Source organism: Gossypium hirsutum, chromosome D11, assembly GCF_007990345.1.
Source record: "Gossypium hirsutum isolate 1008001.06 chromosome D11, Gossypium_hirsutum_v2.1, whole genome shotgun sequence".
Lineage (NCBI taxonomy): Eukaryota > Viridiplantae > Streptophyta > Magnoliopsida > Malvales > Malvaceae > Gossypium > Gossypium hirsutum.
The window spans coordinates 15,415,038-15,438,679 of NC_053447.1; the positions used below are offsets into that span (position 1 = coordinate 15,415,038).

Consider the following 23,642-nt stretch of genomic DNA (forward strand, 5'->3'; position numbering starts at 1 on the left):
TACTTATATTTTTGAAAAAGTCATAATATATCTGCAATGGAATAAATTGCAAAAACTTTAAATCTTGAGAGTCATGACCCCCTTGCTTCTATTAGGCTCCGCCATTGCTCGAATGAAATCCAGATCTTTCTGGTAATCATTTTTTTCCCTAATTTTTTTCATAAATATTCACCGCATGAATGAAGGAAAGTTCACGCGATTGACAAGTTTAATGCAGAATAAACGGAAGTAACTTTGAGATCATCTGATGAGCGAGATTAAATTAGGAACAAAATTGGACTCCTATTTCCGGAAAAAAATGTAAATAAAAAAAGGAAAAGGTAAAAAAAGTAGATATGTTCCTCAAATTTCCATCAAACCAAACAGAATTAGCGCGTTTGTGGAGCCCTAACGAACAATTCGTTAAAGCCGAAATACAAGTCCTTGCTTTGCTCTCACTTTGGGTATGCTTAATGTTTTCTTCATTATACAGTCTTAACACAAATTTGCATAACCTGTGGAGCTTGATGAACAAAGGGTCAAATAGAAGACAGATGTAGCCCCATCATTTATGATACTCTAAAACTAGATGCTGGGGGCCTAATTCATGTGCCGATTTTAATGCTTGGACTGCTGCATTTGAATATGATTCAGAAAAAAACACAGATTGGTGGGGTTGGGGGGAGCTTTTGCAATGTTCATGGGGGGATCACTATGCCAACTTCTCCCATTCTTTTTGCACTATTAACTGCCCCATCACAGTTTACTTTAATAAACTCCTTGAGCTGCCGCTTTCCAGCTCACAGCCTTTGTCTTGTACTAGGTGATTATGCTACTACAAATCTTGTTGTTTTGAGTAATAAAATGTTTAAGGTCTCAATAAGGTCTTGAATTCGAATATTATAGATATTGAGAGAATTTGTTATTTTAAATTTAATTGGAATTTTTTCAGTTTTTTTATATCAATAGATGATCATTCTCCTTTAAAGTTATTTAAACCGAATCATCTCAACTAGTCAGACTGGTTGAATGGAGAACTGATCGAAGTATTAGCTCGAAAAAAGACATCTTATTGATTGATCTAAGAACTAATACGGGTCGATTGAATCAAGAGGTTGAACTGAATATTTAATATTTAATATTTGATAATTTATTTAATTGAATGGATTATATTAATAAATTGATGATTTCACCGATTCGCCTCCAAAAAGGGAAGTGATTGTGCTGCCTTGTATCTAGTTCTAGAGAAATGATCAAAGATTGCAGGGAAGGTTAATAATTTAATATTTTTATATGTTTGTTTAGGAAAAATAATTTGATTAATGAAAAATATCAACAGATTTTCTTTTTTGAAAAGCATAATTTATTTTTTCAAAAAAGATAAAAAGTTTACTTAAATAAAGTTAAATATTATTATTTTTGAAATGATTTTTTATTTTAAAAATATTTAAATATTAATATAAAATAGTATAATTTTTAATATTATTAAACACACATATTTATTTTTAGATATAATAATTATTTATATAATTAATGCATTCTATTATTATTATTATTATTATTATTATTATTTTAACTTGATACATTATTTCACACTTGAATTTGACATATTTTTTTTAATGTGATACATGTTTTTTATCTAATGTGGTACATGTATTTAGTAAAAACTATATATTATTCGAGTTAAAGGGTTGATTTGATGAAAATTATCATTAAATTATAGTAACAATTAACATTCATCAAATCAACCCTAAAACTAGAAAAAAAGTTACAACTAAGTTAAATACAAATTAAATAAATTCATAATTAACACAAATTTATTCTATTAACAAAATCATGAAATTTAAAATCTAATAATATTATCAATTATTTTTCATAAAATCAATCTTAAAATCTGAATTAAAAACTAAAAAAAAATATTATTATCTTTTGGTACCAAAATATATAATTGTTGCCAAATACAAGTACCAAATAAATTATTAAGCCTTCTAATAAATTTTTTAATATTACAATTTTATTGTAACCATAAATTTAACATTAATAATAATTTTAAAATTTAAGTAATATTCTTGAAATATTTTACATTAATATTTCAATAATAAATATGTATTACTATATATAAATAAAATATGAATACTTTAATAATATAAACATACATTTTTTTAAATCATGTTTTGTTTTATTTATCAGTTTTAGTTCTAATGTCTCGTTATCCTTCCTCGTATGTATATGTAACTTCAAATTAAGTTTTAAATAGGTATTGATTATTATTAAATCTATATAAAATGTTTTTTTATTATAAATTGTCATCTTAAGATAAAATAAAAATTTGGTTGTAAAAAGAAAAATGATTTCTATAATATTTTGTAACAAATATAATTTATGTTGTGTTTATTTCATTAACAACAAGTTCAAAAAATAATTGTAGAAAAAATTTTCAAACGGAAAATCATCAAAACACCGCAAAACCAACCTTTTCAGAAAATAATCCGTCTCCAAAAATTTTGTGGGTTCTTATAGAAATATCCGAACTTTGAAGGCTTCTAAGGGTAAAGGCAAAATAAAAGAAAATTTGCAAAAGCACGAACCGGTCTGGGAATCGGGCAGAGACAGAGTGGGAAGACGAAGGGAAGGAAAGTGCAAAAAAAAAAAAAAAAAGAAGAAGAAGCTAAAAGTAGCCGAAAACACAATTTCTTGTATTCCTCCCTTTAAGCTCTCTATTTTTATTGTTTCAAAGTCCCGAATAATAATAATTTTGTATTATTCTCTGTATTTTTGCTAAAAATTATTTGAGAATTGACTCCTTAACCTCCACTTGTTTGTGTCTTGTTACTTTTATTTTTCCTTTATGTCTCCTCAGATCTGAACTTTTTCAGAAATATTTTTAAGGGCGAAATCGATTCGGCAAAACCAGCGACGAAAATTGGAAATAAGCGGCCGGTCGGATCCAAGAATCCGGATTGAAAATGGATGATTTACCAGGTTTATTTGCGAAAGATTTTGGGATCAAACCCCAAGGTAAAGCAGCCCCTATGGCACCTCCGCGAAACGCTTCTTCGGGTCCGAATTACGGGTACCGTTCTGATTTTACCCGATCTTCATCCGCCAACGTTAAATCGTCATCCAATTCCATTTTCGATGAACAAGATCGCGACGGCGGACTTGTGTTTGACAACGTCTACGGTGGACCCCCGAAGTACTCATCCGAGTCTCGAGCCACAACCGCGCAAACCTCGTCTTTCGATTATGATTCCTTTTTTAAGGACCCGAAGCCGCCGGTTTATGACAAGCCTGTTTACGATGACGATATTTTCGATGGATTGCCTGGGATCAAGAGCTCTTCGACGACATCGGCCGCTAAGTACGATGACGTATTCTCGATCTCGGGGTCTCCGCCTCGTCCCAAGAATAAGTCGCCAAACAACTCTCCGTTTGATGACCTGCTTGGGAATCTTGGGGGGAAAGAACCGGAGATGAAGGTTAAGAGTGAGAGAGTGAAACCGGAGAAAGATGCGCCTCTGTTTGATGATTTGCTTTCTGGTTTTGGCCGGAGTAGCTCTCCTACACCCGCGAGGTATTTCCGGTTTTTAAGTCTCATTTAGAAATGAATGAACATTACAACACTTTGTTTTTTGCTGTGGTGTTGTACTTGCATTCTTTGGCGGACACCTTAATTTTGGTATTTGTGCTGGTTTTTTCATATAGAAAGGTATTGACACACAAATGCTTTCTAAGGTTCTGAGATTTGGTTGCCATTTTGGCAGCTTAGTTTTTGGCATACATACGGGGCAATGTATTAATGAAATGAGCGTGTCCAATTAAAGATTTTTTTAGTTTGAGTTGGTTAGGATAAGTGCTTGATTTCTGTTACTTAAACTTCAATCGAGTGGTTTGATGTGTTCTAAATATTGGCAAGTTAATAAATTGCACGTTGGTGTGATTAAGTTGTGTGGTGTTTGATAGTTGACTAAAGAAGGGAACTTTTTTTGCAAATATTGACTTAAACGAGTTGGCTAGTCAATCGTTTGTCTAAAATATGTTCTATACTGGATACTTTTCTGTGATCTAGTAGTGGGATTTTCGGTAGAATGACTGAAGAAGGCTATTTTCCCTCAAATATTGACTTAGACGAGCTGGAGATTCTAGGTTTATTTATCAATTAATGTCTCTTATTTGTCTGGCTTCTAAACTGCATAGCCTTAGCTTTTCCCTGAATTATTTAGTTCCATGTAACCAACACTGCTGGCGTTGATCAAGACTGGATTATCTGATCTAAATGTTGATCTCATGGAATTTGCGTTGCTGTAAAATGTTGCTACACTGTGAATATGTAATGAATACAAAAGAAATAATGTGTGGATTTTTCTCAGCTGGGGAAGATATGTACTTTGGTTCAGTTGCATATTCAAGGGAGCATTACATTTGGAGTAGCAACTACTGTAGAAATCTTCATCTAGGATGAGGAAGGCTAGCCAAAAGCTGTTTTTGGGATTCCAAATTGCCTTACATTGAACATGCATATGGAATAGGGCTTATTGAGCTCATCACTCTCACTCATCACTTTCATCCACTGTAGAAATCTACATCTAGGATGAGGAGGGCTAGCCAAAAGCTGTTTTTGGGATTTCAAATTACATTACATTAAACATGCATTTGTAATAGGACATGTTGAGCTCATCACTCTCAGCCATTTCCACCAAAGAAAAGCTGTACTCTCCTTGCTGGGTATTATCTGTGAAATAAATATATATGCATTCCTTCAATTCCTACATGCTAATGTTGTACCTATGACAGAGTCAAGAGGGCAATTAACATATAAAAGTCATCGACCCATAGCTTCTTCGGATGACTGAGTCCAGTCAGTTGTGATGCTTACTAATACCCGAGTCTTGATATTGGCAATTAACATATAAAAGTGATTCATATTCATACTTTCCTGATGTATTGTAACTAATCAGATTCAAAGAATTTTTTTTGAAGCAACTTGAGTTGTTTCAGTGTGTGATACCTGGTTCATACTTGCATGAATATGACATCTTATGAGGGGTATAACATGAATGCAAATGTAGCTCTATTAATCCTCGTTTGGTCATCTACCTCTGTGAATATCTTTTGTTGGTTGAGGAATGCTTGTCATCCTCTGTTTATATCTATTTTCTCTTTTAAAGTGGAAAAATTCCAAGATTAAATTCAATGGCTAGGTAACCTTCTTTTGGTTATTGAATGTTGTTGTAAATAAGCTAGGACGATATGTACTGCTAGAAACTCTGAGATTGGCTTATGGGGTATGATAACCTCTCTCTCTCTCTTGAATTTGGACACCGTAGTTAGAAACATGGCCATATCTTTTCCTATAAACTTCGGTAAATATTAATATTGTCATTCATGGTGTTTTTACTTGTAAATATTTTATCTGTAGCCAGACTTGGAAGAGGTAAAGAGACCAAAGATACAAAACCTTATTGTCCTTACAGTTGTGATTCTGGGCTAGATATGTTTATGGTACATTTGGACTCTAAACACTTTGTTTGAAGCTTGAGATCATGTTTCTTTCTTTACAGTTCTGTATTTGTCCAATGCATTCTTATTAGTCTCTTGTTCTTATGATACTTAGCTTTACCATGCAAAAGTTAGCTGATATCATGCTCCATCCTTTGGACAGATCAACTTCAGATGCTGGTCAGTCCCAGAATCCACCTTCAAATTCAAGTAAGACTGGGTCCAATTTGATGGAAGACCCTTTTGTTATCTTAGGATCAACATCAGGCCCTGCAGATGCATCCTCAGGGTTGTTTACGGACCCCTCAGAAGTAATAAGTAAACCTAACGGGTCTGGGAAGTCAAGAGTGGAGAGTTCATCTGGTAGTGGGGGAGTGTTTGATGATATAGATCCTCTTGATGGTATTGGAAAATATGTACCTCCTATGTCATCCGAGGTCAATAAGAGGGGGAAGGATAGGAGCCCTTTAAGAACTGCAAGTGGACCACAATCTGCTGCTAGTAAAGAGCCAAACGATGAAGATTTGGGGAGCTATACAAAGAAGAAGATGCCTTCTATGGAGGATTTTCCAGGATATCATGAACCTGTGTTTGACATGCCCAGTATGTCAACTAATTTTCATAGCTCTGTTGGTCGAGCTACTAGCCCTCCTGCTTACTCGAATGTTGGTTCTAATGATACTAGTTCCCAGGTAAATTCAACTCCAAGATCTGAGAACTTCGACACATTTGATGATGTGTGGCTCACTGTATCAGAGATTCCCCTCTTTACACAACCTACTAGCGCCCCACCCCCTTCAAGACCACCACCTCCAAGGCCACCACGGGTTTCAAAGCCAATGCAAGGCTCATTTTCTTCCACTAATGCAAAAAAGGTCAATGAGTTTTCTTCTTTCCCAAATTCAACTCAGTACTCACACAACTCTCAATCAGCTTATGCTGCAGCAAGTAGCTCTGTTACCTCTCAAATTGATGAACTTGAAGATTTTGCAATGGGTAAGGCCCAGAATAACTTTGAACGGGCTGAAGGTTTTCCCGGTGATGATTTTGAGACCAGTTCTGCTGCTGCTGCTTCTGCTGCAGCCATGAAAGAGGCAATGGATAGGGCTGAGGCAAAATTTAGGCATGCTAAGGAAATGAGGGAGAGAGAGAATCTGAAGGCTGCTAGAAATAAAGAAGCTGGTCATATGGATAGAGATGAGAGAGCTATGCAAGATGCTTTGAATAGAGAAGTTAGAGAAAAGAAAGAGAGGCTGGAGCGTGAGAGGCAACAAAGGGAAAGAGAAGAGGAAGAGAGAGAGCAAAGGAGGCGTGAAGTAGAGAGGGAAAGGGAGGAGAAGGAGAGAGAACAAAGAAGGCTTGAGAAAGAGAGGGAGCGAATTAGGCAGATGGAGAGGGAAAGGGAAAGGGCCAGACAAGCTGTTGAAAGGGCTACTAGAGAAGCACGGGAAAGAGCAGCTGCTGAAGCTCGTGCAAGAGCTGAAAGGGCAGCTGTTGAAAAGGCAGCCACTGAAGCCCGAGAACGTGCGGAAAGGGCTGCAGTGCAGAGAGCACAAGCTGAAGCCCGCGAAAGGGCAGCAGCTGAGGCAAGAGAAAGAGCAGAACGAGCTGCTGCAGAAGCAAGAGAGAGGACTGCTGCAACAAAAGCTGAAGCTGAAGCAAGACTTAGAGCTGAAAGAGCTGCTGCCGAGAGGGCTGCTGCTGAGGCTCGAGAAAGAGCAGCTGCTTCTGCAAGGGCGAGCCAGCAAAAGAACGACGATGATCTTGAATCCTTCTTTATGGGTTCTCGAGCAAGCAGTGCACCAAGGCCAAGAGCTAACTCATCAGTGAGAATCTAAGGCTGCCATGCTGTATTCATCTTCTGATTCATGCTATAGTGTCAGATTGTCTGATTTATAACTGAGCTGTTGCTCATGCAGGATCCCCTGTTTGATGGACAAAACAAGGGAGGGCCTGAAGTATCGTCTAGCATGAGGAAAGCTTCTTCAGCTGCAAACATTGTTGATGACCTCAGTTCTATTTTTGGAGGTACTTGTGAATTAGAGATATAATGATCTTTGCACTTTGTAATATATGGTCTTCTCCATAGTTGTATTTGACTAAGCTGCTTTGCTGCTAAAGCTGCTGCATCTTCGTCTGGAGTGTTCCAAGAGGTTGATGGTGAAACTGAAGAAAGGAGAAGAGCCAGGTTGGAACGCCACCAAAGAACTCAGGAGCGTGCGGTATGTGCTCCATGTTACATGTTTCATTTATCTTTTCTCTCCTTTACATTTTCTACTGCTTGCTGGCCTTGGCTTACTATTAAGTTTGAATTCCAGGCGAAAGCATTGGCTGAGAAAAATCAGCGTGACCTTCAAGTTCAAAGGGAACAAGCTGAGAGACATGTAAGTGGATTAGGTTTTTTTTTTAATTGAAATCCAACAGTAAAGGACTCTTGCTTTGGCCCTAGCCTTTTATCATACACTCATTGCATGATGGCATGACATTTTATGAGTTGCAAGTGTTGTTTAGGTCTGAGGTTGCTTGTGCTTGTGCTTGTGCTTTACTCTAGTCTATGTTCAGTTAGTGTTAAAGTTAACTTGTATAATTGACTCTGGAATAGTTTACAACTTGTATAATTGACTCTGGAATAGTTTACTCAGTTTTTATACTAATACTAATGTATAAAACGTCGTCAATTCTTTTTGTCTCAACTTTGTAACTCTGGTATTGTCAGTGAGATGAGTTAGGCTGGGGATTTAATATCGTATATGAACATAAAATTGTGCTGACCTGCCCAACAAGCATTGCACTCAAATGATATGTTAATTTGGGTTTGGTTGGCTTAAGTGATTGAATGTATTATTGCACATAATGTGTTGAAAGAAATAGTTACTGTCTGGAAAGCATTACGCTTCTTTAATATGTTATGTTTAAATGAGTGGGTTTATATTTGTGTGTGCATACTCCTAGTAAGGTCCTTGTATTAATCACTGTCTAATATTGATCTGTGGTGTTATTTCAGAGAATTGCTGAAACACTAGATGCTGAAATCAAAAGATGGGCTGCTGGGAAAGAGGGAAATTTGCGTGCTCTGCTGTCAACACTGCAATATGTGTGTTATTACTACCATTCATCTTGTTTGTGCTTTCTTGCATAGTATTTTATGTAGGAGCAAACTATTTGATTTTCTGTGCTTATTTTTTATTTTATAGCGTGCTTCGTTGGTTGTTCTCATTTTATTGCTTAAATACTCAGTCTGATATTTTACTTTTGAGATCTTTTGTGAATGTGGTGGATGACTTAAAAGGCAAATTATGATATATGTGTTGGAGGAAGACTGAGTAAGATGAATTCAAACATAACAAAGAACTTGTGGTTGAACTCTAAGCCTCCCCTGATGACCTACTTTTTAAGCTGCCAAACTCTTTACTTACTGTGTACTGCTGTTACATTAAATGGATACACCGTACATGTGATGCTGATTTTAAGTAGAACTCAAAACAGAAAAGGAGATTGGACTGGCAATTTCAAGTGTCCAGATGCAATTTTTGTTATCTTTACTGTCTGATTTAGCTGTGGATGTTTAGAATTAAGGTACTGAAACATAAGAGTACGTCTTCAAAGCTTCTTCCCTTCATGATGCTTACAATCTGACTTTTGCAGTTCTGTTCTTCTAGTCAAGGAACTATTCTTCTGTCCGGCATGCAATTCTCTGTTGAGCATTAAACTTTCTCGAACCCCTTTAGAAATATTTAGTGTAGGTGGATCTCAAACTTGTTTTGAGCATCTAATACACAACCTTGCAGAATGCATGGGCATCCTTTGCAAAACTATTCACAGTTCTGCTTACCTTTTGGTTAGATTTTGGTATCCTAGAAGTTGGATAAACATCTTGTTAAATCTTTCATCTCACAATTGATGGTCTTTTCGGATAATAATGCAGACTATATATGTAATAGTATTTAGCAAGGCAAAGTGGATTCCAGCATAGCATCTTTAGTTCTTTCATTTTCTTCTCGTCTTGCTAGCAGTTGCATAACGATTTGACATTCACAAGTTCTTGGACATGCAAATAATTATTTTTAGGATATGTTTAGTGTTTGTAGCAATTGAATTGCTTGAGAATGAGATTTATTTTCTTGCATTTATTTGCTTATTTGTCCATTCAACTTAAGGTTTAATTGTGCTCTAACTGCTAAATTATTGTGATGTGGGCAGTGCTGTAATTTTGAAAATGTATGGTGGGATATTTTTAAAAGTTAATAGTAGTTTCTCATCATCAATCCTGTTTATTTGTGTGTTATATAGTAAACAAGTTTCAGGAAAATGTGATGTTATTGTTTTAACTGATTCGTCTTGTGAACCTGTTCTTTTGTGATTAGGTTCTTTGGCCTGAATGTGGCTGGCAGCCTGTTTCTTTGACGGATTTAATCACAGCTGCTGCAGTTAAAAAGGTTTACAGAAAGGCAACTCTTTGCATCCATCCTGATAAAGTCCAGCAAAAAGGTGCCAATCTTCAGCAGAAATATGTTGCAGAGAAGGTGTTTGACTTGCTTAAGGTACTTTATAAATGTTTTGCCTGAAGTTCTTTATGGTTGATGTGCTATTTTACTATTAGAGCCTCAATTGCACCCATTTCTATATTTATTTCACATTTTCTTAGATGGGAAAATTTTGCTGTTTGTGTATCACTATATCAATGTCCTACTACTGCATTTCTTTCCATCTTGCTTTCAGTCTCATTCTATTTTGTTTCTCTATGGTAAATAGGAAGCATGGAACAAGTTCAATTCAGAGGAGCTTTTCTGAGTTCAAATCGTTGATTATATAGCTAAAGAAATTCGTCATTTGACAAACTAGGCATTGGAGTTGAATGAAAACACGACTGTCCAGCAGCTATAATTCGCTTAGCTGCTGCTGTTGCCTGCTTTGGTTTGATGATTCATTAAGTCAGCTGTTAAAGAGTGGCACATGATGCTAGCTCTCGCTTCAAAGGCTTGTGAGGTACGTATGTGAAGAGTGAAGTACACTCTTCTTTTGTTCTGATGTATGTACATTAAAAAATCTTCATCCAGCTAATGCGCGTGGAAATTTGGAATCACCGGGTTAGTGTAGATTAATATTCATCAAATTGGTCAGAATGATATGCACAAGTTGAGGGGATTTTTGTGTTAATTCTTTTTTATAATATTGTTTTGTTTGTGTTTCCGTTTCCCCCATTCCCCACCTTTTGTGGCAAATACAGTATGTCCTTTTCATATAAAAAGAATAGTACAAGATATGTATGATTGTTGAGAGATGGATACTCCGAGGTGGATGATTCAATATAATTTCATTTGTTTCTTCTATGACACGGTTCTTTTTTCTTTTCTTGCTAATAAAATTGATCGTATTTACCATTTATTTTTTTTTGTTTTTTCTATACAAGTAGAATGTGACTGAAACTATTTGCATTTAGTGTAGAGGATTATTCCATAGTGTCATGATTGATGGGTTTCAGGTTTTCAGCCTTTGTAACTATATTTCCGAAGTTTTTGTTTTGTTGTTTTTGGATGTGGGATTGAAATATACTCATTGGAATTGTTTCATTTGTAGCCGCTAGAATCAAATATTCATTCATTGATATTCCAGTTTGTCACTTCATCACTACCCAGTCTTGGTATTAATGATTGAAAAGGAAAAGACCATCCAGATAAAACAGAAGCGCGATAAAAGCAATATAATATTGAATGAAACATTTTAGACTAAACATGCTTGATGCTTCTATGATATAAGCTCTGCTGCGTCAAATTCCTATCGAATGAATATAAACACGAAAACGTAAGTTTTTAGGCATTATTACTATATAGAGCAGACAGAAGGGTTGAAAGATTTATTATTATTATTAAACTTAGGGTACCTTAAAGTTACGAAACTAATAGTTTATCAAATTAAAAAATTTAAAGTAAACTCTCCCAATAAATATATTTTTCGAGAAACTTTGGTTTCGGAGAATAAAAAAACTGAATATAAATGAAAGGCCTAGGCGTTGGGCCTAAAAGGCCTTAAGTGTAGGTGTTTGTTGGACTTGGGACTGAACAATCTACGGCTCCAGATAGATAGTTGGAGAGAGAAAGCAAAAGGAAAACATTTTTTTAATGAAAGCGTACGGTAAAATTAAAAATTTACCCCCAAAAAGATGGTAAAACCCTGCAGTATCTCAGCTCTCAGCCCAACCTTCTTGCTTCTTTTTCAATTCATCTCTATCGCATTCCCTGAATTAAAAGTAAGTCTTTTCTCCTCCATATATTCCTTAATGTCAGCTTTAATGAATTCAATTTTATGTTTATTATCCACAATTCTACTGGATAACCAACTTGGAAGTGTCGGCATGGATTTTCTTTGAAGTCCTTTATTTAGAAAGGACTCCATGCACGTCTACTTCAATAACATGTTGGATGAGTGTCTGAAAAGGGTACATGACCTAAGATGAAGGTTTGAAGTAACATAGCTTGTTACCATTTGAATTTTACTATTCACATTAAACTTCGATATGGATAAGCTTACTCATTATTACTATATTTAGGTTCTAAAGAGTCTCGTCTTGCTGATCAAGAGACAAGAGTGCGAAAGAGGAGCAGCCAAAAGGAGAAAGGTATTGAGAATCCTTTCTAGATGTTCATCTCCAGTTCCTACCTCTTTTATTTTGTTATTCGTTGTGTATAGGGTTCTTTGTTCTCTACACACACCTTTAGTCAATTCTAAGAAACAGCTTAAGTTTTCAGTCATTACTGAAAGTGATTTATTTTATGCTTGATATGTGCCTCTTCCAAAAACCAAATAGATCAAGAGGTTATTAAATTTTTTTTTTCAAGTTATTCTAACTATCTTCTATTCTTTTTCCCATTAAATAAATTTTTATTTCCATGTTTTTCTTTTGTAGGATAAAGAACTTGTTGATGAGGATAGAGAGTCTTGCACAGTTGAATCAAGTGATCATTGTGGTGATGATTTCCTTAATGATAAAGTTGAAGGTGACACAGCGGTTTCCTTGATGATGGTACGTGCCTCTTCCAAGGAAAAAGATCAAGTAGATGAAGTGGCTGCCAAAATTTCTACTTCCCAGTCTTCTTATCATTCTAAGAAGAAAGGTTCATCTTCTCCTAAAGTAAGTCATTCTAACTCCTTTTTTTTTTCAGACTATGCAATTTCTTATTTCCCTGATTTTCCTTTGTGTAGAGTAAAGGACTTGTTGACGAGGACAAAGAGTCTTGCACAATTGAATCAAATGATCATTGTGGTGATGATGAAGAAGTTGAAGTTGACACAGTTGTTTCTGAGGAGAAAAAAGTTGATTTTCTTGGCTTTTCCATTCTTTCTAAACATGCGAAGTACTTGAAAATTATTTACCAGAAAGAAGGTGATTTTTGGGAGACTCTTGCATCTTTCAGAGTTCAGAAATAATTTCTTTTATGTTGGATGCATTAGGAAGAGCTTTGGTGATAGCTGATGGTCTAGCATTTCTTCGGAAAAGCAACATTCATGGATGATGCCATGAAAGCTGGATTTAGGCTTGATTGTATCGTTTTCTGCACATCTAAAGCTACAAATTTTCTTTTTATGGAAGCAAACAAAACCCAATTGAAAACAGAGATGAAAGAAGTTACCCAGAAGATTGCCTCTTTGCAAAAGGAGTTGGAGTTGAAGAAGGTTGGTGAAACAGAGTTAAAGAAGCAGTTTGAAGCTATTTCTGAATTCAGCAGTAATAGTTCTTCTCCATTAAGCTATATAGTTGATTAAAAGTATTTATATTTGTTTCTCTCTCTTTCCTAATTATATGGATGCATTTCTTCATTCACTAAGGAATAATCATGTTTTCATTAGTAAAAGAAATTCTCAAGGACCTCCAACTGCAACAGAAATCTGCTGGATCAATTAAATTGAGAATCTATTAGGATATTAATTCAAAGAAAAATTTAAAATCATGATTTAACTAAATTAAAAAATTAATTAAATTATTTTTAAATATTTAATAATTTATTTAATTGAATCCTCTAAATGGACGTAGGGATCGGTAGGCATCCAGTTCTGAAAACGTTTATAAATGGAAGGCGTAGGAGGTGGGCTTTGGTACGGGCCTAAGAGGCCTCAGCTGTTGGTGGTAGCTGAGCTTGGAACTGAACAATCCACGGAGCCAGATAGTTGGAGAGAGAGTGCGAAAGGAAAAGATATTTTTTTTAATGAGCGTAAAAAATAAAAATCAACCCCAAAACATATGAGCAAAATTAATATTATCTTTTTAAAAGAGAAAAAGATGATAAAACCCAAAACCCTACTGGCTTATTCTAAAATCTCTGGCAGTCTCTCAGCTCAGCTCTCAACCCAACCTTCACTATTTGTTGCTTCTTCTTCTTCAATTCATCTCTATCTCTCTCTCTATCGCATTTCCTGCACACTAAGTAAGTCTTTCCTTCTTATGTTCCCTAATGTCAACTTTAAGGAATGTAATTTTATGTTCAGTATCTACAATTCTACCGGATAGACCCACTTGGGCTGTTGCACATCACTGTTTTCTCTTCTATCTTTGCTTCTTTTGAGAGGAACTCAAATACTGGGGAGTTTCTTTGCTCTATACAATAATTGGAAAGCTAATTTATTTCCCGGGAAATTGGTACTTCTTTTTTTCCTTAATTTTTTCTGATGATGGTGACATCGAAAATCTTCCGTTTGTTCTTTTACATGGTTTTTTTTTATGGTGGTAATACTCATTTTCTGTCACGGCTGGTGGAGTCCTTTAATCCTTTTCTACTCTTATTTTGGTCTTTTTTTTTCTGTTTTTGAATGATTATTCTTTCAATTTTCTTTTTGGATTTAGCAGTATGTTTACCTCGGCTCCAGTTTTCTGCTTTTTGGAATTTGAATTGAGTTAGGGGAATCAGTTTGAAGGCTAGGAGACGGTAGACTAAAATGAAGAGGAAGTCGCAATTTCAACTTATAGAACTTGAGTACATCTATAAAGGTATTTGTGGCTCTGGAGGTTTTCTCTTTTACCATTAATGATTAAAAATTATGTTCATCTGGTTATTGTTTACTTAGGTTTTTCCAATCCCGAAATTTCAGATTATTTATTAAAAGTATATTGGGATTTAAGCTAAACCTTTTTGTAATGTCTGACTTGGCTTTTAATTTAGATTTTCATCCATGATTTTAGCTGACTGATATTATTACTCATCCCTATGCTTTTTTTTTAATGTGGAGCAGATAATAAATATCCTACGCAGAAGGAGATAGAAGGTTATGCTGCTTCTTTAGGACTAACTCTGAAACAGGTTCAGCAATGGTTTGCCTCTAAGAGGAAAAGGGATAAAGGAACTATATTACCTATCCATTCTATGACAAGCCTCTCTGCTTCTACAAAAAGGAATGCTGCTGCCATTTCTGTTGCTAGAAAGAATCAGAAAAGCGCCTCTTCAGTCGGAGCAAATGGGTTTGGCAAGAAAAAGAAGAAGATGCTTCTTCCTCAGGATTTTTTATCACCACAGTACATTCTAAGCAAGGTATTCCGCAAGGATGGTCCTCCACTTGGTGTGGAATTTGACTCTCTTCCTTCCCAAACTTTCCACTGCAAAGGTACACTACTGGAAGCTTGTAACCTTGTCGCCGTAGTGGTTATTTGATGCTATTTAAAGGCGGTTGTTATTCATTTGGTGCCTTAATTTTGTGGCTTTGCTGAGTCAAAATTATGCTGGAAGCCTCATTCTGTTTCTGGTGCTTTTCCATTGAGAATTTTCAAGGTTGCCATTTTGCTAAGATAGAAAATGTAATTTTCCTTGCTAATGTCGTAAATTAACCGTTGAATTACAGCCCGAACTAGTTAATATTTGAAATTGATTCTTTCTTATTGTTTCTGTTATAATCTTAATCTATATATTTGAAATTGGTTTTTTTTAATCCAACATGGGTGTGTTTTTAATTTTTTTTGAAGTCCTTTATTTAGAAGGTAAAGACTCCATACACATGTCTACTTCAATAACATGTTGGGCGAGTGTCTAACAAGGGCACTTGACCTAAAATGAAGGTTTGAAATAACATAGCTGGTTACCATTCGAATTTTACTTTTCCAGTACTCATGGCTATTCACACTGTACTTTGACACAAATAAGCTTATTCATTATTGCTATATTTAGGTTCTAAAGAGTCTCACCCTGCTGATGAAGAGTGCCAAAGAGCAGCAGCCAAAAAGAGAAAGGTTTCAAGAATGTTTTAATGGTGTTCATCTCCAGTTCCTACCTCTTCTATTTTCTTATTTGTTTTACTTTGTTTCTTGTATTTAAGGTTTTTGAGCTTACCAGCATAGACCATCAGAACAATAGTAATGAGAGTGCTTCAGTGAAGAAACACGGTATGGGAAAAGGTTTGATGACAGTTTGGAGGGTTGTGAACCCTGAGGGTGGAGATATTCCGACTGGCATTGATATTTCTAATCGACAAATTGTTGCTCCTTCTCAAACTAGTCCTGTAGTGCGAAGGCAACCGCCTCAGAACAAAAGACGGCAGCCATTAGTATCTCAAATGGTTAGTTATCAATTTTTTCAATCCCAAGGTTTTATGTTGACTTCTTTCTTTTAATCTTCTTTGGAAGCCTTTTGTTTTTATATTATTCCCTGAAAACCCAGGCGTTATGCTTGTTGATTGATCATTTTCTTGATTTTTCTTAATGATTTTATGTTGGAAATTTGCTGACTTCAACTTGCCATTCAGAAACAGAGAAGTTTGGAAAAGAAGTTACAGGAAAAGAAAAGGGCCTCCATTAAAAGGAGAGAGGTACATATAGTCATTTCTATCACATTTTTTGTGTTTCATTCTCAACTTCTCTATAACTTCTGTGTTAATGTTGACTTGCCTGTTTTGTACTAGGTGCAATCTAACAAAAATGACAATCAGAGGCAGCCACGCAATGAAAAATGTGAACTTGCTTTGGATGGAACTATTTCTAATGAACGTCTTGATCAACTTGCAATGTTAGTTGATGATGAAGAATTGGAGTTGAGGGAGTTACAAGCTGGACCAAATCCATTAACATGTGCGGATCATCTTGGTACAAGCGGATTGCTTGGTTGTTCCCTTTGCAAAGGTTGGGTGGCTTAGTATTTTTTTATTTTAAGAATGCGTGAGCAATTTTTTAAATCTTTTTTGTGGCATTTATTTGATGTGCATATAGAAGGTAATTTTCTTTCTGGAGTTCTATTAAAGAACCTCTATGTGGTTTCCCAGATTTGCTGGCTAAGTTTCCACCAGATTCAGTTAAGATGAAGCAACCATTCAGTATGCAACCCTGGGATTCCTCTCCAGAAACTGTCAAAAAACTGTTTAAGGTGCCTGCCACGCCTTATGTTCATTAATGTTGTTCATTTAGTATTATGGAAAAAAGCCCTTTTATCATGCATGGTATTTGCTCTGCATCATCTTTTTCCCTTTGTTCTCATCCTCTAAATCTTGCTGAAGAAATTTTAATCTTAAAGCATGCTTCCAGTGGCTGTATGTTATGAGTCATCTGTTCCTTTATTTTTCTGAAGTGTCTTGCTTAACTATTGTTTGAAATTCTTTTGCAGGTTTTCCATTTCTTGTATACCTATTCGGTAACTCTTGACACATGCTCATTTACACTTGATGAGTTTGCTCAAGCATTCCATGATAAGGTTATATCTCATCTAGATTATACCATATACATTGAAATGCTTGGCTTATATTTATTCTCTTTTTTTTGTCTTTCTATACATGTATCCATCTCAGGATTCCTTGTTACTTGGGAAAATTCATGTGGCCCTTCTCAAGCTTCTTTTGTCTGATGTTGAAGTGGAGTTGAGTGGTGCAGTTTTGCCTCATTTTAGCTTGTCTTGCAAGTTCCTTGCTCTACTTCACTCGGTGAGTAATGACCATGCAGGTTTATATAAATGCATGCTTGAATGTGCGTCTGTTTGCTTGCAATGGTTGTGCTGTGGGGGATATCCTCTGTTTTGTTTTACTAACATGTCATATTATTAGGTGGTCTTGCTGGTTGCTCAGTTATGAATAGGATAAGCAAACCTTCTTGGACATTATAGATTTTTTCTTGTTGACGTATATAATGTTATTTAGAATGCTTTTGAAAAGAATTTCAAAGTGGTAGACCAAAAAAGGCCAGATTCGATTATTTTATTACTACAAAATAGATCCATTGAAAACAAAGCACTTGTCAGACAAGATCCATTTTTCAAGATTTTGTTGCTTGAGTTATATTTTGCTTAAATAGGACTTTCTGGTATTGATCAAGATTGAGATGACGACACATTGCTTCCATTTCTCTGTTTATTAAAAGATAATATGTTAAAATGACGTGTATTCAATGACTTGGCTGGGCCTGGTATTCTGATCTTGTTCCTTCATATGTGATAGCTTTAACCTTAACTCAGCTTAAATGAATCATCGAACCAGTTCCTGAGCATGTTTAAGTGGAAATGTTTGTATTAGCAAAGTACATGCATGTGCAATAGGAAGAAAAAATTAATAAATAAGGTAAGAGGCATGTATACCATGGTCTTGAAATGCTTCCTAAAGTAGTATATGGATATATCAGTTGGCTCTTTTAAAGCTTTTCTGGGAAGTTGATAACCTTTCTGGAAAAATCCCTTGGATGTTGAGGTATTGATTGTCAGAGGATATTGGAGCTCTATGTCCTTGCTAAAGAAATGGATGTGATTGTTTTCCTTTTTAACTTATCAGGTGGAGAACCAAGAATTTGTGGTTGAGGTCTGGAAGACATCCTTGAACCCTCTGACATGGACAGAAATACTGCGCCAAGTTTTAGTTGCAGCTGGCTTTGGTTCGAAACAAGGTCTATTACGCAGGGAAGCCCTTAATAAGGTATGAGTACATTGTTTTTATGAATTATCAAACTCCTTTGAAGTTCCTCTATGATCCAAAGATCCATGGTTATATTTGAAATATGTCATTTTATATTTAATCTTCTTTCCTAAAATACAGGAAATGAGCCTCATGGTGAGATTTGGCCTGCGCCCCGGCAGTTTAAAGAGCGAGCTGTTTAAAATTTTGTCAGAAAGAGGAAATAATGGGCTAAAAGTTTCAGACTTGGCGCTGTCTTTGCCGGTAAGACTAGGACCTATATGTGTACATTTTATAAAATGAAAAGGTTCTGTTGCAGAAGCCAACTAAGTTGAAACCCTCATTTTAGTCATTATTATGACCTTGTTTCACTATCAATATTTTATTTTATTTTTTCTCTTTTGAAGGTTACTGAATTGAATCTCACTAGCACGACTGAGGAACTCGAAGAATTAATATGTTCAACTCTTTCAAGTGATATTACTTTATTTGAAAAGATATCACCATCTGCATATCGTCTGCGCTGTAGTTCTGTTGCAAAGGACAGCAACAATTGTCATTCTGATACTGAGGATTCTGGAAGTGTTGATGATGACTCTGATGACAGCAGTGATGATTCTGACCATGACCCAGGAAATTACTATCAAAGGAAATTCAAACATAATAACCACCATAAAGGTAGAAATAACATGCTGACTGTCCACGCTGAAATTGATGAAAGCCATCCAGGAGAGGTGTGGTTGCTAGGACTTATGGAAGGTGAATATTCTGATTTGAGCATTGAAGAGAAGTTGAATGCATTAGTGGCTTTGATTGATCTTCTTAGCGATGGTTCCAGTATCAGAATGGAGGTAAACCATTTTCACCTGGCCAAATTGACTCCCGCTCCTCCTTTGTCACCTCTTCACCCAATTAAAATTGAAATAAATAAATAACAATAATAAAAGAAAGAAAGATTGAAGAATCTCCTCTCCTGCTGTCTTGTTTGGTATGTTGCTTTGATGGCCACTAAATTTTTTTAATGGATCTCTTTTTCTCTTTTTCTTGAGGACCATGATCTGTACAATGATTATTTTGGATATTTTATGTCAAGTATAAACTTCTGACTATTTAGAGTGTTGTAGGTATTTAAATAAAATCATGAAGAGTCTTTTATATTTTAGTCTTTGTCTTGCCATGTTCCATCCTTGTCTAGCTGAAATGTTTCTTATCCTGCTTTGAAGTTATGAATCTTCAGTAGTTCCATATCTGGTAGTTTCTCATTTTACTCTTTTTCCAGAATCCTGGTAAAGCCATTGTTGAGTATGTTCCCAGCATCCCTCACTATGGTTCTGGAGCCAAAATTAAGAGGTCATCATCAAACCGACAGAACTTTCCTAGGCCATCTTGGGTCTATGGTGGACAAAGGAATGGTGTACAAGTATCACACACATCATCAGACTCTCGCCCAGTTGATTCATCAGCAATTACAAAGTCTTTTGAAAAAGAGAGATGTTCTAGCAGTGGACAGGATGCAAAACAAACTGAAGTAGGAGTGTATATACACCCAATGCAATCTATCTTTCTAGGCTCTGATCGCAGGTACAACAGATATTGGCTTTTCTTGGGCCCTTGTAATGCATATGACCCTGGACATAGGAGGATTTACTTTGAATCTTCGGAAGATGGTCATTGGGAAGTTATAGACACCGAAGAGGTAACCCTATTAGCTTGTTATAATGCATGTCCCTTTCTTCATTTGCATTAATATTGATTAAAAATTGTCTTCTCATTTCTTTATTGAGATATCTTCTCATCATAAAGTGAGGATTACTCTTTACCTAAACGTCGATACATAACCTAAAAGAAAATTTGGAGTTCTTTTCAGTTTTCCTTCAGACGGTAAGTGATTGTTCTTGTGTGAACAAAACTTTTTACTGTTATTATTTGTTTGTCCTTATTGTGGTGCAGGCATTGCGGGCCTTATTGGCAGTTTTGGATGACAGGGGTAAACGTGAAGCTCTTCTTATTGAATCATTAGAGAAGCGGGGAACTTCACTACGTCAAGAAATGTCAAGTAGACATTTACATGATGCAGAAATCAGGCACACACCGTCTTATTCACCTGAAATGGATGCAGTCAGAGAAGATAGCTGTTCTCCAGTTTCTGATGTTGACAACCTCAGCTTGACGGTGGCCATGAATGCATCTTTAACCTCATGCGGTGCTATAGTTCTTCATGCTGGAAAGAAGGGAGCAGAACAAAATCGAATGTGGAGACGTCTTCAAGAATTTGATGTGTGGATATGGGATTGCTTTTACTTGAACCTTAATGCTGTAAAGCACAACAAGCGTTCTTATCTTGATTCTCTTACCAGATGTGAAAGTTGTCATGATTTGTACTGGAGAGATGAGAAGCACTGTAGGATTTGCCATACCACATTTGAGATTGATTTTGATCTAGAAGAAAGATATGCCATCCATGTGGCTACGTGCAGAGAGAAAGGAGACAATAGTACATTTCCTAAATTCAAAGTCCTCCCATCACAGTTGCAATCATTGAAAGCTGCAGTCCATGCAATTGAGGTGCACTTTGTTTCTTTATTGCCTTTTGGATTGCTACCTTACTTTCTGTATATAAAAAACTATATCGTATATTACATTTTCATATGAACACAAAGAACATAGGCACTTGCCTGGATCCCGTACATCCCTACTAGTGGACATAGCATGCATATGCTTCATTTTTCTTTGACCATCTTTTTTTGCCAAGGACTGTTGGTCAGGCACAGGCCTTTTGTGTCAAGGTTTTATCTTTTATTTGAAAGGCAAAAGGCACATAAAACTCATACCTTCGTATCTCATTGGTTTTTTTAGTCTCTGTATATTTTATTAGTTGTACTTCAAATATTCAAAAAATGACAATGCTAACTCTCTTCACAAGAGATAAAATGGGCAATGAAGTCCCTGCACAACTTTTTGTGGAAGATGGAGGGTTAAGGAAACATAGCTTGTAGATGATTATGATTTATAGTGCATTATGATGATACTTGATCTTTGAAACACATTCAAGCCATGTAAGGAGCAAATTGTTCAATGTTTATTAATAGATTATGCATTTTACATGTGGCTTTGCGAGAAATCTGTTGTATCTTTTCCTTTTTTAGCAGTAATTCAGTATTGTGTATAATTCATTTATATATGTAAAATATTTAGAAAGAGAACAAACTTCATGGAATTATTTTTATTTAATCATTGTTTATATTTTCTTTCTTTACTTTTGTGCAGTCATTTATGCCTAAAGATGCTTTAGTTGGTGCTTGGACAAAGTCTGCTCACAGGTTGTGGGTCAAACGGTTACGACGGACATCATCTTTGTCTGAGCTTTTGCAGGTAGTCCTTTGTAGTTACATGGTTTGAGTTCTTGAAGTATTGTGATAAATTTTTTGTAATGAGGCTAATTGTAAATCATTGTCATTTTTGGAACTGGACTATTTGCAGGTTATTGCTGATTTTGTTGCAGCAATTAATGAGAATTGGTTGAACCAATGCCATATTGAGCAAGGGGGTTGTACTGTTATCGAAGAAATCATAGCATTCTTTCCAACTATGCCCCAAACATCATCTGCACTTGCACTCTGGTTGGTGAAGTTGGATGAGTTTATTGCATCATATTTGAAGAAGATTCATTCTGAAAAGGAACTGGAAAATGGGACCAGATCAGGTATATTCCTTTATCTACAAGTTTTCTTTACATGTGCAGTCTTCTGGTCGTCAAAGTTGAGCATCCTGTTTCTTTCTCTTCACTATATGAATTGTTCTGTTTACAGGATGAAGATTCATTTATGATATATAGAAGGCGATTGTTGTGCATTTTAATTTCTTAACTATGAGTAGTTGATATTTAAGTTTGTGATAATCACACTAGATCTTTCTTTATACTAGTTTTGGTGGTGATGGCATTTCTTAATAAGCAGAGAATATTTCTAAAGTTTAGGTTTTAGCTTCGGTGACATTTTCAAGAATTAACCTTGAAGCTTCGTTCTAGCTGCTAGTTAGTTCTGCAATTTCTTTGAGTTTTCTTGATGATGGATTGAAAAAGATACGAAACATTGCAAAATTTGTTTGTTCTCAAATGTTCATCTCTATTCCGTTCTTTGCAAGTGATGACTGCTGCGTTGTGTTTAATTTTTGTATCTTAAGACTGATTATCAGGATAGCATGGCTCTGAATGGAATTGAGGCTGGTTATTTTGAGCTATAGATATAGTTGCCTTATTTATTCTTCTTTTCAACAGTGTGCGGAGAGGTTACCTGCTAGGATGACTAGTTAGATCAGATAGCTTTGTTGATTTTTACTTAAACAACATTGTGAAGTTGATTGTTCTGGCAATTATCATCTTCGAAATCGTCGGCAAGGATTTACATTAGTTAAAAAAACAAACCTATTTGTCATTCACCATTTGAGCTTTGCATCGTTTTTTTTCCAGTTGTCCATTTAGGTAAGTGGAAAAATACAGTAGTGCTTTTTTCGTAGTTATCCTCGGATATCCACAAGCTAAGATAGGGAAGTAGAAAGAAACATGCATAGGTTGGACATGCAGAATTTTTGTGATTTCCATTGCTTGTACTTTCCCTTTCATTCCAGATCATTTTGCTGATTCTCGTTTGTATTATATTCTAGAGTTAATATGTTTTTATCTCTCTTTGGCATATTTCAGATAGAAGAGCAGCAAAAGAATAAAAACCCAGCTATTTTCAGGGCTTATACAAATGGGGAGCACATTTGATTATACAAAGCATTTGACTTTCTTATTTTCTCTTTGCTCTTCTAATTACTTAACCAGCCCGACTATTCATCATTGGGAGCTTTCTTTGGTGCGTTAGGAGTTTTTTTTCAAAGGACGAGAGCAGAATAGCGCATGAGACTGTACAGAACCAAGTTTTGACAAGATTTTGAATGTTCCTTAACCAGGCAATCTGAACCTATTTAGATGTTGTACAGAGTTAGCTTCATACATATGCAGGAAAATCAAGTTTTTTATACAATGGATACCCAAGTTAGTGGAATATGATTACCATTTTCTACCTTTCTTAATTGTAGAAAATGGAATGTTGCATATCCTTGTCTTAAGTGTTGACAGTAAACATGTCATTTTTAGTTTTGCAATTAAGGAATAAAATGAGATCAGCATATGTGGCTGAAGTTGACGTGTTAATTTCCAGTTTCTTTTTCTTATAATTTGTTGAAAGGTCTTCAATAATATAGTTTTATCTTGCTGGCATTTTGTATTTGGATTCCCTTGAAGCGGAATTCAACAAATCTGGTATTGTATTTTGGGG

The 23,642-nt window shown here is 35.6% G+C and overlaps 2 protein-coding genes across 6 annotated transcripts; both read left to right on the forward strand.

The window, feature by feature from the left end:
* The first annotated feature begins 2,287 nt into the window (after positions 1-2,287).
* LOC107912493 (auxilin-related protein 2) lies at positions 2,288-10,808 on the forward strand. Its single transcript, XM_041106244.1, has 9 exons — positions 2,288-2,675; positions 2,869-3,553; positions 5,642-7,304; positions 7,398-7,506; positions 7,600-7,700; positions 7,797-7,862; positions 8,483-8,572; positions 9,843-10,019; positions 10,231-10,808. The coding sequence occupies exons 2-9, from the start codon at positions 2,946-2,948 to the stop codon at positions 10,267-10,269; spliced, it is 2,853 nt and encodes a 950-aa protein (XP_040962178.1). The 5' UTR covers positions 2,288-2,675; positions 2,869-2,945; the 3' UTR covers positions 10,270-10,808.
* Positions 10,809-11,947: 1,139 nt separating this feature from the next.
* Positions 11,948-23,518, forward strand: LOC107912490 (homeobox-DDT domain protein RLT3). 5 transcript variants are annotated; one of them, XM_041106243.1, is made up of 22 exons: positions 11,948-12,094; positions 12,383-12,607; positions 12,679-12,859; positions 12,928-13,201; positions 13,508-13,898; positions 14,318-14,458; positions 14,701-15,069; positions 15,627-15,688; positions 15,775-16,014; positions 16,201-16,263; positions 16,357-16,573; positions 16,714-16,814; positions 17,052-17,138; positions 17,233-17,364; positions 18,202-18,342; positions 18,463-18,585; positions 18,729-19,172; positions 19,601-20,017; positions 20,272-20,886; positions 21,589-21,693; positions 21,802-22,024; positions 23,021-23,518. In XM_041106243.1, the coding sequence occupies exons 6-22, from the start codon at positions 14,407-14,409 to the stop codon at positions 23,041-23,043; spliced, it is 3,414 nt and encodes a 1,137-aa protein (XP_040962177.1). In that variant the 5' UTR covers positions 11,948-12,094; positions 12,383-12,607; positions 12,679-12,859; positions 12,928-13,201; positions 13,508-13,898; positions 14,318-14,406; the 3' UTR covers positions 23,044-23,518. The 5 variants fall into 5 exon arrangements, with proteins under 5 accessions (XP_040962177.1, XP_016696182.1, XP_016696181.1 ...); XM_016840693.2 differs by having other exon boundaries at positions 12,679-13,201; positions 14,315-14,458; XM_016840692.2 differs by having other exon boundaries at positions 12,679-13,201.
* The last annotated feature ends 124 nt before the right edge of the window (positions 23,519-23,642 follow it).

Coding starts and splice junctions, on each gene's coding strand:
- LOC107912493 (XM_041106244.1), top strand. CDS start 2,946: ATGGATGATTTACCAGGTTTATTTGCGAAAGATTTTGGGATCAAACCC. Junction 7,701..7,796: donor AAAGAACTCAGGAGCGTGCG/GTATGTGCTCCA, acceptor TTTGAATTCCAG/GCGAAAGCATTGGCTGAGAA. Junction 10,020..10,230: donor AGGTGTTTGACTTGCTTAAG/GTACTTTATAAA, acceptor TATGGTAAATAG/GAAGCATGGAACAAGTTCAA.
- LOC107912490 (XM_016840693.2), top strand. CDS start 14,407: ATGAAGAGGAAGTCGCAATTTCAACTTATAGAACTTGAGTACATCTAT. Junction 15,070..15,626: donor CCAAACTTTCCACTGCAAAG/GTACACTACTGG, acceptor TGCTATATTTAG/GTTCTAAAGAGTCTCACCCT. Junction 16,264..16,356: donor CCTCCATTAAAAGGAGAGAG/GTACATATAGTC, acceptor GTTTTGTACTAG/GTGCAATCTAACAAAAATGA.